Raw genomic sequence first — 14566 nt, 5'->3', positions numbered from 1 at the left:
ACTCCTAGTGTCAAAAAAACATGCCAATGTCCGGGCTACCATCGTAGTCGTTTAATGGTGGCTTTTCCACAAGACCAATTGGTTGTGTATATGGGAATATGATACTTGATATCAATACCTAATTATATGAAATAGTCATTGAGAATTTTCGATGTAAACTCTCTAGCATTTTCAAGTCGAATTTACTGAACGGGATGATCCGAGTAGTGAGCCCGTAGCCATATGATTTGGGCTAGGAGTGCATCTTAATCAGCATTACGAGTGGACGATAGTGCGACACGTGACCAGCGTGTCCACATATCAACCAACAACATAAAACATCTAAGCAGTCTGCAAGTTGGTTGAGTCGATCCACAGAATCCCCTTGGATTCTTTGTAAGAATGAAATTATTCCTTTAGTATCCTTTGCATAGGATGGTCGTGATCCTTAAAAAACAGGCTTTACAGAATGAAAGATTGGCCATATAATCAACCGATGAAGGTTTTGGTTGAGCCAGAATGTCACAATTTACTTTGAGAAGTAGAGAGAGGAGCCAAGTCTCCATACATGACGTCAATGCCATGTATTGGCCGCAGGGGGTAGGCGGTGCTGGCCATGTGTGGCCAGTCTTGCACAATCATGGCGCCATGAGGCGCATGTGCAGCTCCTCGAACCAATTCTTGGTTCTTACTTCTTTTCGTTCTAAAAAATGGATGTCCGCGTGAAGTCTTTAATACAAGAATCATCATGTCACGACCTGGGTGTCCCAAACGGTCATGCCAAAGCCTATATGTGTCAGGATCCCATAAATCATCTCTCATGACATGGTTGGATTCAATGACTTGAATAGTGGTTGCATACAACCCACTAGAGCAACACATAAGTTTATCTAATACTCGTTTATATCCGTAGTCATTAGAGGTGATGCAAAGGAACTCTTGTCCATTCTCACAATGTGTTTCCACATGAAAACCATTGGCTCTTATATCTTTCAAATGAAGTTCGAATTAAGGTATGTCCAAGACATTAAAGAATCGACACTTTATTAATAGCCAATGATTACATCAAAGTTTCTTAACCAAAGTCTAATCCAAAAATAAAAGTCAAACTTAGACAGATTGTAGTCACTCAATCCATTCGGTGACTCCAATCAAATATGACCAAGAAGGTAGGAAGAGATGTCGGTGGAGCGAGACTCTCTTAAGTACCACTAATCTCAATTACTTTCCTAGACATCATACTTAATTAGGTGAGCCAAGTGAGAAAGAGTTAAAACGAAATGTCATTAAATGATTTAAGGCATAATTGCCATTACATAATTCTTGGAAATGAAAGACTACTCTAAAAAATCTGTGGCATTTTGTCTTCATCGCCAGATTTAAAGTCTTCTTGAACTCAATGTCTTGATCACTGTGAGGCAGCTACCTTCTTACGTACATTGCAAATTCAGGCCCATTGATCAGACGTTCCATATTAGAAATAGATACCATGAAGAGGATTCTCCCTTGATTGAGGCGAATTGGCGCAATGTGTATGGTCCCTAGGACCTGAGGTGTTGGAAGATTATGACCATGGCCAACGTTGGCTCTATGGTTTCCTAGCCTTAGTCCCTCAAAATCACCGCTCCTACGGTGGCGTGATTGTCGCCTTTGGCGACTACCTTCATGAGCATTTTGATCATATGGATCATAACGTCTATGGCGACTTTCTCTAGCCATGGGACGATGCTCTGGATAGCTATCTCGAAGCCTATCAATTTCTCTTCTCACAAGCTCGTTGTCTTGCCTTTCAGCAATTTCCATAGCTTTAATAAGCTTTTGAAAGCTTGTGATCCGTCTTGCATTTATATGAGTCCGAAATAAATCACAGGACCTCATAGCATAGACAGGGAAGGAATTGAGGGTTTTCTCAATCAATTGTTCTTCTGTGATCGTCTTGCCACAGAAGCGCATCATTCCTGTGATGCGGAGAGCTTCCGAATAAAATTGTATGACTGTATCAAAGTCAGAGAAGCGAAGATCATTACATTCTGCTTCTAAATTCGGAAGGATGGAGTCACGAACATTGCCATAACATTCATGAAGTGCTTGCCAAAGCTTTTTGGCGCTATCCTCATTCATTATGACGCATCATTAGGGCAAGCGCCCTGGAATTGTCAATCTCAGTTTGAGGGTCTGGAGCAGTTCCTTCAGAACAAAGCTCTTGGATTGTGTGCAATAGATCACGGGAAATAAGATGGAGCTTAACGTCCTGAGCCCACAATAGGAATCTTTTGCCTGCATAATCCAATTGAACAAAATCGAGTATGTTCAAGTTTGACATCCTGAAAAAGGGTGAAACAAGAACGAATTAGTTTCGGAGCTAAACTTCCACGAGAACTAATAATAATAAGATTTCCGAGATATGCTACCAAGAAATCAATTTCCAAGAATAATTGGATTAGACCAAACAATGATGTTTTTGTTGAAGGAATATCGATTTAGTGTGCCTTATCAAACTAGGAGTAGCAATAGGAGAGAAGGTTCTAGATTTCCCAATCCTACACGGATTGGTATTCCTTGTAACATTAGAACTAGTACTTTGTAATCCCTATATATAGGGCTCCTATTCTCAATAATATGACACACAATTCTCTCATCAATCTCTCTCAATACACATATCCTTAAACACGTTATCAGCACGACTCTAACCACAAAACAGAAAACCAAAACTCATTCACAAAGCAGCCCCTAGCCCGAGCTAGCCGAGCCTTCGCTGCAGCCCGCGCGCCCGTGCGCTTGCAACCTTGCACAGCAGCCCCTGCTGCCCCCCTTCCTGCAGCCCTGCGTTCCAACCTGCTGCCATCGAAGCATCACTGCTGCGCAAACAAGCCAACGCACACCCACTGCATCTTTTTCCCGTTCCTGTGCACATCCGTCTTCTTTAAAGCCTCGAAACGTCTAGTTCGGAAGCTCAGATCGAAAAACTTTCTTCATCAAAGTTGTTCGTCTCTGTCTCTTCCATCTAACCACCGAATTTTAGCCTTATCGGAGTTATATTGAGATCTGTACACCAATCGAAGTACAAGCTGTTCAGAACAGAATCTGCTCCGAATTTTTCAACAAGTAAGTATTCAAAAGAGTAAGTTTTGAAGTTCCTATAATTCGAAATTTAAATATTTCTTCTTTTCTCGGGGACTTGAAAACCTCCCTTCTTCTACATCCCACCTTTCTTATAACGTGGGTTCGATTCTTGAAAAGCGGAATCGTGGGGATTCACGCAATTAACGAACTAAGAGCGTTCGTAAGACTTCGGACTAAGAGCGTCCGTAAGCATCGATTTAACGAACTAAGAGCGTTCGTGAGCATAGATTTTGACCATTTAAACATCATTGTTTCGGTCTAATCCAAATATTCTTGGAAATTGATTTCTTGGTAGCATTAAGGCTCAGAAATCTTATATTAGTTTTCGTGAAAGCATTGACTCCGAAACTAATACGTTCTTGCTTTCCTTTCAGGATGTAAGACTTGAACGAGCTCGATTTTACTCCATTGGATTCAACGGGCACGAGATATTTATTTGCCTACAATCCAAGAGCCCTGTTCTAAAGGAACCGCTCAAGACTCACAAACTGAGATAGAAAATTCCAGGGCATTTACCCTAATGAGGCGCCACATGAAGATGGCCCTCCAGTTTGAGTACATGAATGAGGATAACGCTAACAACCTTTGGGTTGCGCCTAGTGAACATTTTAGTAACATTCACAACTTTCCGAACATAGAAGCACGATGGAATAATATCTGCTTTACTATAACTTTGAAAGAGTTATGAAATATTGTTCGGAGGCTCTCTGCATCATATTATTTATGCATGCTTGTGGAAAAACACAAAATAACAAATTGATTGAGAAAACCCTAACATGACCATAGTAGTCATGAAGTTGAGGGTATAGGGTTGGACACCATGGCGCCATTTTTGGCCATGATTGCACTATTCCAACGCCATTGGTTCTAGGGACCATATGTATTGTGTCAATACACCTCAATCAAGAGAGCATCCTCTTCATGATATTTTATGGAGTACCTGATCAATGGTAATACATCGAGCTATAAAAGACTTTAAATCTGGCGATGAAGATAGAATGCCGCAGATTTTTATTTAGAATAGTCTTTTAATTTCCAAGAATTATGTAATGGCAATTATGCCTTAATCAATAAAATGACTTATTGGATTATCTCTTTTCTTCTAGGCGTACTCAATTAAGTATGATGTCTAGGAAAGTAATTGAGATTAGTGGTACTTAAGAGAGCTTTGCTCCACCGACATCTCTCTCTACTTCCTTGGTCATATTTAATTGGAATTACCGAACGAATTGAGTGACTACAATTTGTCTAATGTTTGATTTTTCTTTGGATTAGATTATGGTCACGAAACTTTGATGTAATCATTGGCTATTATTAATAAAGTATCGATTTATTTTATCTCATGTCATGGACATATTTTTTGAACTTTATTACTTCAAATATATAAGAGCCAATGGTTTTCATGCGGACACGCATTGTGAGAATGGACAAGAGTTCCTTTGCATCACCTCTAATGACTACGGACGTAAAAGAGTCTTAGAGAAACTTATGTGTCGATCTAGTGGGTTGTATGCAACCACTATTCGCATAATTGAATCCAATCATGTTATGAGAGATGATTTATGGGATTCTGACATATATAGGCTTTGGCATGACCGTCTGGGACACCTAGGTCGTGATATGATGATCCGTATATTAAAGACTTCACACGGACATCCATTCTTCAGAACGAAGAGAAGTAAAAACCAAAAATTGGTTCGAGGAGATGCACCTGCACCTCACGGCGCCAAGACTGTGCAAGACCAGCCACTTAGGGCCGGTGCCGTCTACCCCCTACGGCAACAACATGGCATTGACGCCATGGATCATTGTTTGACTCCTCCTTCTACTTCTAAAGTCAATTGTGACTTTATGGCTAAACCAAAATCCTCATTGGTTGTCTCAAAAGCCCATCATTCGTTCTGCAAAGCCTGCTCTTTAGCAAAATTAGGATCGAGACCATCCTATGCAAAGGACACTAAAGAAAATATACCATTCTTGCAAAGAATCCACGGTGATATTTGTGGACCTATTCAACCACCATGCGGACCATTTCGATATTTTATGGTGTTGGTTGATGCATCGACACGCTGGTCACATGTCATGCTATTGTCCACAAGGAACGCTGCATTTGCTAAACTCCTAGCACAAATACTTAAGTTAAGGGCTCACCACCCTGATCATCCTATTAAGTCTATAAGGTTAGACAATGCTGGGGAGTTTACATCAAAGACTTTTGATGATTATTGCATGTCCATTGGGATAGAAGTTGAACATCCAGTTCCTCATGTTCACACCCAAAATGGTCTCGCAGAAGCCGCCATTAAACGACTACAAATGGTCGCTAGGGCATTGGTAATGCGCACCAATCTCCCTATTTCTGCTTGGGGCTATGCAATATTGCATGCAGCTGTGCTTATTCGTCTGAGGCCCACTGTCACTCAACCCTTTTCTGCGTCCCAGATGGTGACTGGGTATGAGCCTAATGTCTCACACTTACGCATATTTGGGTGTGCAGTTTATGTGCCTATTGCGCCACCACAGCGCACCAAAATGGGTCCTCAACGACGATTAGGCATTTATGTTGGATATGATTCTCCAACCATTGTCCGCTATTTAGAACCCTTGACAGGCGATCTCTTTACCGCAAGATTTGCGGATTGTCACTTCGATGAGACAGTCTTCCCGTCGTTAAGGGGAGATAAGAACATAAATGTTCAACAGGAACGACAGGAATTGTCGTGGTCTGTCCCCACTCTGTCTCATCTTGATCCCCGAACCGCACAGTCCAAAATTGAAGTGCGGAGAATTCTCGATCTTCAGAACGTAGCAGAATCGATGCCTGATGCGTTTTCTGATATCGCTAAAGTGACGAGATCACACATACCTGCTGCAAATGTGCCTGCAAGGATTGATGTCCCTAAAATTAGAGGACATGACGCCACCTCAAGGGCACTTGAGCATGGCGCCAACGTCCACAGTGGTAGTGACGTTGTGGCTAGGCCCACGGCTCCTGCCAGGAAGCGCGGGAGGCCAATAGGTTCGATGGATTCTCGCCCAAGAAAGAAAGCGAGTTTGGCACAAAATAATCCAATAATATGACACACAATTCTCTCATCAATCTCTCTCAATACACATATCCTTAAACAGTTTTAATATAGTCACAATTAGATGCTTACAGACGCTCTTAGTCCGAGCATTATGAACACTCTTAGTCCATACGAACGCTCTTAGTTCGTTTATTATGAACACTCTTAGTTCATACGAACACTCTTAGTTCGTTAAGCGTGAATCCCCACAATTCCGCTTATTAAATATTCAAAACCATGTTCATATATTCTAAAATTCTGTAGGAAATAAAAGGAATTTAAAATACAAGAAAGCAGGAACTTTAATCGTAAAAACTTACTTGGTAATTTGAAGCTTTGCTTCACGATTCTTTATACACGCGCGTGTTGATGCAGGCGTGTAGCTAAATTAGGATTGCCGGAATCAGGTCGGAAATTGGCAATTCATGGGCTGGCCTTCTCCCTTCCCTTTTTTTCTCTTTTTTTTTCTCTCCGCAGCCCAGGCCTGCTTCCCCTTTTCTTTTCTTCTTCTTTTCTTCTTTTCTTTCTTTTCTTCTTCTGGGCCCACTCATTCTCCCTCCTTATTCTATGCGTCTTCTTCTTCTTCCTTCTGTTTTCTGGGTTTTTTTTTCTTTTGACAGCAGGAGTTGCTGGTGCGTTGCGGGGCTGCAGATGCAGGGGCAGCAGGGAGGCAGCAGCGTGCACTCTGGCTGGTGAGCAGGTGTGCGTGGGCTGGTGCGAGGACTGGTGCAGTAGCAGTAGCACACTAGCAGTAGCAAGCAGCGACGAGGCTTGTGGGGGACGCTGGGCAAAGGGCTGCAGTGTGTAGCGAGCGCAGGGGCGCGTGTGGGGAGCAGGGCTGTGACGCGGTTGGCTGGCTGGTGCGCGGCTAGGACTGCAGGTACTTGCGGCAGGGGTCTGCAGGGAAGCTGCGACAGGGCTGGGCTGGTAGGTGCGTTGCAGGGACAGCAGGGGCTGTGGTTGCAGTTAGGGCTGCAAGTAGGGTTTTCGGCAGCTTTAGGTTTTAAGGTTTTTTTTTTCTTAAGCTAAGGTTAAAGCTCGTGCTGATAACGTGTTGTAGGAGAATCAAATTATTGATAATAGGAGCCCTTATATAGGGAGTTACAAGGTACACAAAAGGTAATCCGAATGTAATTGAATACCTAGAACATTTTCCTATTACAACTCTAAACCCTAGTTTGTAGAGGCACACATTATGTCGACTTCCTTCAACACTAAAAGATTTATACTATAGAAGAAACCTGGTAAGTTGAGTTCTTGGCATAACTGTTGGGCCCATCTCCACCGTTCATTGGATGTGCTTCAGAAACTTTACTGGATATTTCTTCTGCCATCTCTCTCTATTGCATATTGTTTCCTACGGGTCACTGTTATTTATATTACTACCAAAAGAAAGCAGGTCTTAGGAAATTAATTAAGAAGGAAAAAGTCTAGGAAATGTCATAGGCACCGACGTGGTTTCATGAAGCAAATGGCCTAGTTATCTTTCAAGCAGATGGTTTTGAAATTATTTCTCTATATACTAAATCAAATCTAGATTATCTACAGAGCACCACTGCTGGTCAATGACTTGAGTAGTGATGTGCAAGAATCATGTAAACTACTGTTTGTATTGGTATCAGCGAAAGCCACTACAATGTTTATGTTTTCAGATTGGTGGTCGGCTTACAATTTTACAGTGCAGTAATCTTGCACATAACTTATTTAGATAAGATCAAAGAGATTGAAGCTATATATATTATACAGTAATGAGAAAACAATAAATAGTCTCACTATATTTATATTATATATAGTGACTAAGCTTCACACTTTTCCATTTCTTACGTTCTATGTTTGCTTGCTAACATTATCGATCAATATGATGTTGATGAAATTCATGACAAAGACTCCTACCATCATCTTGTACTACCTTTGTTTCTCATTTTTCAACAAATGCTGCTCCGTCTTGTAGCTCTACCATGTAGCTATAGCCTTCTTCAATTAATGGGGTTACTAAATAATAGTCTCATGCTTTCATCATTCATGTGGTAATTCACCGCATAGTTTCTTACCTCCAGCTAGGAGGGACAAACCATCACAAATCAATATGCCTTACGTCTAAGAACAACAAGAAAGTTGTGTCCAAGCACAGCAAGAAAGTTGGGCACATCATGCTCAATTTTTTCCAATACAAATGGTAGAGCTCAGCTCAAGTTTCTTAACACCATATCTCTTTATTTACTTTTGTATCCATGCATGTGCTATAATTGTGTTAAGTGGTAGGAATAATAAGCATGTGATTTAGGAGTGTATCTTCTCCTACTAATTATAGTTCATCTAGTTTACATAATACATATGATTTGGTAATAAGAAAAGAACTAGAAAAGGGAATGTAACTGGAGCTCCATGAACGCCAAAATAATGTGTTCAAATCAATTTGCCTTGCGTTTAAGCACAGCAAAAAAGTTAAATACCTCCGTTGACTTAAAGATGCAGTGTTGTGCTACAAGGTTCTTGCAATACAAGTCGAATAGCTCATCTAAGATTGCATCTCCAAAATGCAGCTTAAACAGTCCTTCAGTAGCAGCTCGGACGTGCAATGCAATGAGTGGGGCAGTTTTAGCGACAGAGTGAAGTGTTGAGACATAAGGTAAGATCTCCATACCCTCTACGCTAAAACATCCATTTTGTTCTACAGCAGCTTCCAGTTCTTTGGGAGACATATAGTATATTGGAATGTTAAATGCATCTACTTTGTCTTCACTAACTATTCCCTGCATATTCAAAGAACATGTAGCAGCATTAAGGAAAAAGTATCTTCTGCAAGCCACAAACCATGCGACATAAATCCTCCAATTTCTTTTACTTGGTTTAATTTTATCTTTCTGATCATTTGTATTTGAAATGATTAAAAAAAAATTAGGAATGCAATATTTTCCTAGAGATTGAATGCTTTTATAGAAATTTCTATTCTTCCATATCTGAGTTATAACAGATTAAACTATTACATGATACACAATAGGATCATGGTAGACTAGTTCGATATCCTTACCTTCTTAGCCATTTCAATGAGGCAAGTTCCTAAAAGTTGATAGGTAACGTTTGCTGCAGCATGTGAGTGAGGTGTACCATCAGGGCGGCCTGGAATAGTAAGCACCATTAGTCCTCCATTCACAATCTCTTGTGATCTGACATGCAGGAAGCACTCCATGTCCCTGGCGAATTGATCTTCATAGGCCCTCACAACTTCATCTGTGGATTTTAAGTAATGTATTCTTCCTTTATTCCAAGCAGGAGAGTTGCTGTCCGTTACATCTTTTGGTACTCTAGAAAGCCAATGATTGGTATAGGAAGAGTGAACAATGTGAACTGATGCATTAGGAAATATGCGACCATAGAAAGAACCAGGAACACCTGCGGCATGGTAATGCCTGTTGTGAGGGAGTGATTTGAAGAGAATGTTGAAGTCATTTGTGGTGTGATCATTAAAGAAAACTTGAAATTCAGGGATTTGGGAATTTGGCCCCTTAGATTGATACTTAGACTGTACAGATTCAAGGATGTTTTTTACTGCATAAAATGTATTAGGTCCGACAGAGCAACCCAAATCTGCAATGTGAAATGTGTTTGAAGATAACAAGATCTCTGTGTCAAGGTTTTCTGCAATCGCCTTTGTTAGAAGTTCTTTGGCAGCATCCGCAACTCCTCTCTGCAAAAGTAGAGATTGTGCATGACACTTCTATAATAGGACTCCAAAACTATAATGGTGCTTCTACAGAATTGTCTAGTTCACCCAAGTCATTTGCTTTTGGTTAAGGAAAGTTGCATATGATGATTTTTTCTAAGCCTATAATGATTGTTTTTTGTTAGGCCTATGATGATTTTAACTTAGTGTAGTGATTAAGGGCCAAAACAACAATCGTGCTGTTCAAATGTGAGAGGTAATTATTCTCTTAAGTAGACAATATACACCCAGTAAAGGTTACAGTAGAAGAACCTGGTATGTGGAGTTCTTGGCATAACTGTTGGGGCCAGCTCCAGCTTTCATTGGAAATGCTTCTGATAATCTAGTTTCCTCTGCTGCCATTTTTCTCTCTGTCTCTCTGTCTCTCTCTGGATACCGGGTTATGACATTTTGTACTATCATTGTTTATTATATAAAATATTAATGCTACTTGACACTAATCATAGTCCAAGAAAATTATTTAAGAAATATAGAAGACAAGAAAGTTCTTTGCTGAGTTCTCCAATTTGCTGTTGTTTATTACGCCCATCTTCTTTTATTTCCTATGTTCTTTCTGTTAACGTAGCCAACTAGCCATAGTTCAATTTTTATGTCACAATATTAGCTTAAATTAATGATGGCCTCAAATTTTCAAGGTAGACTTATAGCCACCCTATGCTGATCATTGGCGTGCCTACGTGGCTTGTTCTATATGAAAAGATTCAAGAGCTTGACAGTGAACGGCAAAAACTTCAGAAGTGCCGCAAATCCTCAAAGCCAAAGTAAACAATCCAAGCTCCTCTGCCATCTACCTAGAAATGCAGTTTATCATGTGTCTTTTAGCATATTGTATTGGCTGCATGCTTTGGAAATTTCACTGTTGGACGACTCTTTTACATGGATTATTATTACATCATAAGATGGCATAAGAAACAACAGTGTTGGTACCCTAGAAATCCATGGGAGGGATGATGAACACAATGAAGAAGGAGTTGAGGATGTTAAGAGTTTGTTGAAATCATCCAAGGTGTGATTATTAAAGTTTGAAAAACATTGTCTATCCCATCTGAAATGACTGGGAAGAAAGGCAAATACAGTTGCTGTAGCATTGAAGTCCACACTGAAGCATATATGAAAACCACTCACCAGTCACCAAAAACATTATGCAGTATATTTTTGAACATTTATGTAATTAACACTGGCTCTCAAGCTAGCTGGGTGTTTATCTCTCTCCTGCTTATTATATGATGCTTTCAAATTTTTATTGCAGAATTTTACACAGTGAGCTAAAGAAAACTAAATTTAGTCCAAGAAAATAGTGACGTGCGGTCTCAAAACGACTCCAATAGGGCTTAAATTTGGAGGTCAGAGAGAAGAGGCAGAGACGAACAACTTTGATGAAGGAAAGATTTTGATCTGAGGTCCCGATCAAGAGGTTTCGGGGCGTGCAAACAGGCTGCAGCAGGGGGGTTTTTTCCTGGCTAGGGCTTGGGTTAGAGCATCGTGCTGATAACGTGTTGTAAAACAGAAAAGTTTTTGAGAGAGAGAGAGAGAGAGAGAGAGTTTGGACACAGAGAATAGAATGTGTGTATTATTCATCTCACCATGAGGAGCCTTATATAGAACTACATGGTGTACACAAAAGGGTAATGCTTAATTACAATCCAATCACTCCTACAATTACAACCTATCAATCACCAATCTATAGGGATAGGCACCTATTACTCAACATCTATTTACATGATTATCCACAAATATTTACAACAATGCAGTATATTTTTGAACATTTATGTAATTAACACTGGCTCTCAAGCTAGCTGGGTGTCTATCTCTCTCCTGCTTATTATATGATGCTTTCAAATTTTTATTGCAGAATTTTACACAGTGAGCTAAAGAAAACTAAATTTAGTCCAAGAATTAAATAGTTAAAAGAGTTTTGACTATCTGATTAGCTAGCTTTCTTAGATTATACATATCCCAAGAGTAGATTAAGAAGAAAACTGAACAGTGGAGTTGTTGGCATAGCATTTAGGGCCATCTCCACCTTGCATTGGTTGTGCTTCAAACACTAAATTACTGGTTTTATCTGCTGCCATATCTGTGCGTGTAGTGTTGGAGCTAATGGACATGGATTTTGTATATGTCGTACGTTGTTAGTTTATCTAGATCTGCTACTTGATATTAGATTTTTGTTTCAATCATTGGCATTACTAAGCAGACTTTCTTGACCATGTGTACAAGAGAATTGTTTATTAAAAATGATAGAACAACCAATACCACTTATTAGTTCAGTAAATCACATGCCATAACAAAGGCCTTACAATAGCAAAGTTTCACTAGATAAAACTAGAGAAATCTCCTCTGTCTATTACTCACTACTTGCTATGCGTTTGAGTAAAATAAATCAACTAACAGCTTTCACTGATTCAAAGACGGAGGTGGATTCTTCATATTTCTTGCCTAATGTGTCAAAGAACTCATCTAAAATCTCTTCTCCAAAATGCCCCCGAAAAAAATTCTCCATTACGGCTCTCACAGTTGAGCGAAACACATTGGGTTGTAGCTTTTCTTGAGGCAAGGTTTCCATTCTCTATGGTGAAACATCCGTTGTCTTTCACAATGGCTTCCACTTCTTGGAAAGAAGCATTATATATCGGTAGATTGAAAGAGTCCACTTTGTCTTCGGCAATGATACCCTACACAGGAAAATGAAAAGTCAATCACCAGCATAATCTTAAGTCTTAACTTCAAGAACTTTATAACTAAGTGCTTGTGATTTTGCCTTATGTGTAAGACTGCAATGAAAGAAAATGTTGTACCTTCTTTACCATGTCCGTGAGTGAAAACACCAGATGGAACAATGATGTGAATAAAAGACAATACTAAATAATCAACCAATCCACGTAGAACAAACACAAGTTTTGCTGACGCAGTGTAAACCTCTCCACTGAGAAAACTTCACTGCGAGGCTGTTTACGTAGCCTACACGAAAGATAAATCCACTATGTGTAAAGAGAATACAATAACAAGTAGTGATATTGATCACAATCACTTTACTAGCACACAATGCTAACTTGTTTACTATAGCAGACACTATTCTACACACGTAGCCAATGCTTAGTGTATTCTCTATACTATAGATCTCCCCCTCAGTTGCTTGGATCACAAACTCACTTATCTAACTGATTACAAATATGGCTCATGGTATGTATGTAGTGAGAAATCAAACTATATAAATAACTGTTGAAGTTTTGACATGAAAACCAGTATGTGAAGGCTAAGCAACACACAACGAAAACTAATTGTTTTTAGAGTCAAAAAACCTACTACAGAAAACTGTTTCGAAACCTTTTATAGAGGTGCAAGACTCCCCCTTTGTCAAATCTCCTATTGCATCACTGAATAAGATATACATGTAAAGGTTTTAAAACAGAAAATACTTTTCCTTATTTTCGTGCATATCCAATCTCGCAAGATGAAAACATCTTAATGAAGATAAGCATATCAGATCATTTATCCGATATGCAAATCATGTAAAATGATATGTATGAGTCCTACCTTAAACGCAAGATCAGTGAGGCGATCTTCCTTGATTTTCGCTGTATTATCTGATTCTGCAATCTTCTTCTTGTTCCTTTGGATTTCCTAAAATGCAGGAGAAGTATTCTCCTATTATTCTGTAATCTTTGATCTCCCTGTGGTGATAGGAAAGTGTGTGTTGAATGGTATTGGCCCAAATACTTACAGTGAGGCAAGAACCAAATAGGTCTAGTGACATGTTGTAATAGTTTTGTGCATGAGGAGTTTCATCAGGGCGGCCGGGAACAACAAATGCCATCAACCCTCCACCGACGATCTCTTGTGCTCAGGCATTTAGAAAGCACTCCATGTCCTTGGCATATTGATCTGAATATGCCTCGACAACTTGGTGTGCAGAATTCTAGTAATGAATCCTGCCTTTGTTCCAAGCAGGGGAGTTCCTGTCTAAAACTTCCTCAGGCACTTTAGAGAGACATTGCAGAGAAAATGAAGAGTATACAAGGTGAAGATGTGCCTTGGGAAACAAGCGAGAGTAAAAGATCCTGGTACGCCCATTGCGAAGTAGTTCCAGAGGGAGGGATTGGAAGAGCTTATTGAAATCATTTCCAGCTTGATCACTGAAAAAGACTTGAAACTCGGGGACCTCAAAATTGCGCCCTTGGGTTTGGTACTTGTCCTCCACAGCTTCAATTATGTTTTGCACAGCTAGGAACGTGTTAGGCCCCATAGCGCAGCCTAAATGTGTAACTCAAAAAGCGTTTGAGGATGAGAAGCTTTCGATGTCAAGCTTGTCGATAACTGCCTCTTTGATCAGTTCCTTGGCCGCATCTATAGCATTTCTCTGAAGAGAAAAAAAATAAAATGAAGCTAAGGGGTTACTTACTTTGTCCCCATCAATGTACAAAGAAGTTTGTAATGGTGATGAAATGAAAGTGACATGCTTGCTAATTTGCTATACCTGAAAAGAAGAGTTTTTGCTATAGCTGTAGAGACTGTCTGCACCATTCACTCTTGTTGCCATCTCTTTCTTGTTGATTTCGATCTTCTATGATTTTGATCACTTCGTGACTCAGTACAGAGCAAATTATTCAAGAAGAGCAAAGACAACTGAAATGTTCTTACCAATTTCTAGTTTAAGAACAAATTTCCGGAC

At 39.8% G+C, this 14566-nt stretch overlaps 2 protein-coding genes across 2 annotated transcripts in view; both read right to left on the bottom strand.

Moving 5' to 3' along the window:
• The window catches only part of LOC112175169 (loganic acid O-methyltransferase), a 35853-nt gene extending 30071 nt beyond the window's left edge, over nt 1–5782 (bottom strand). Inside the window, exon 1 of the mRNA XM_040510571.1 lies at nt 5778–5782. The gene's annotated coding sequence lies outside the window, so the exon portion shown is untranslated. The remainder of the gene's footprint in view (nt 1–5777) is intronic.
• A 2799-nt stretch (nt 5783–8581) lies between these two features.
• On the bottom strand, nt 8582–10236 carry LOC112176255 (loganic acid O-methyltransferase). Its single transcript, XM_024314090.1, has 3 exons — nt 10147–10236; nt 9202–9858; nt 8582–8923 (listed from the first exon to the last, which is right to left on the bottom strand). The coding sequence occupies exons 1-3, from the start codon at nt 10234–10236 to the stop codon at nt 8582–8584; spliced, it is 1089 nt and encodes a 362-aa protein (XP_024169858.1).
• Between the last annotated feature and the right edge of the window lie 4330 nt (nt 10237–14566).

Source organism: Rosa chinensis, chromosome 7 (assembly GCF_002994745.2).
Source record: "Rosa chinensis cultivar Old Blush chromosome 7, RchiOBHm-V2, whole genome shotgun sequence".
Classification (NCBI taxonomy): domain Eukaryota; kingdom Viridiplantae; phylum Streptophyta; class Magnoliopsida; order Rosales; family Rosaceae; genus Rosa; species Rosa chinensis.
Note: the sequence above shows the minus strand (reverse complement) of the source record. Positions and strands in the feature narration are given on the sequence as shown.

Excerpts from the sequence above, each read along its gene's own strand:
- LOC112176255 (XM_024314090.1), bottom strand. The coding sequence starts at position 10,236 with ATGGCAGCAGAGGAAACTAGATTATCAGAAGCATTTCCAATGAAAGCT. Across the intron at positions 9,859-10,146 it reads CCAAGAACTCCACATACCAG|AGAGGAGTTGCGGATGCTGC; the intron begins GTTCTTCTACTG and ends CTACTTTTGCAG. Across the intron at positions 8,924-9,201 it reads TCATTGAAATGGCTAAGAAG|GGAATAGTTAGTGAAGACAA; the intron begins GTAAGGATATCG and ends TTGAATATGCAG.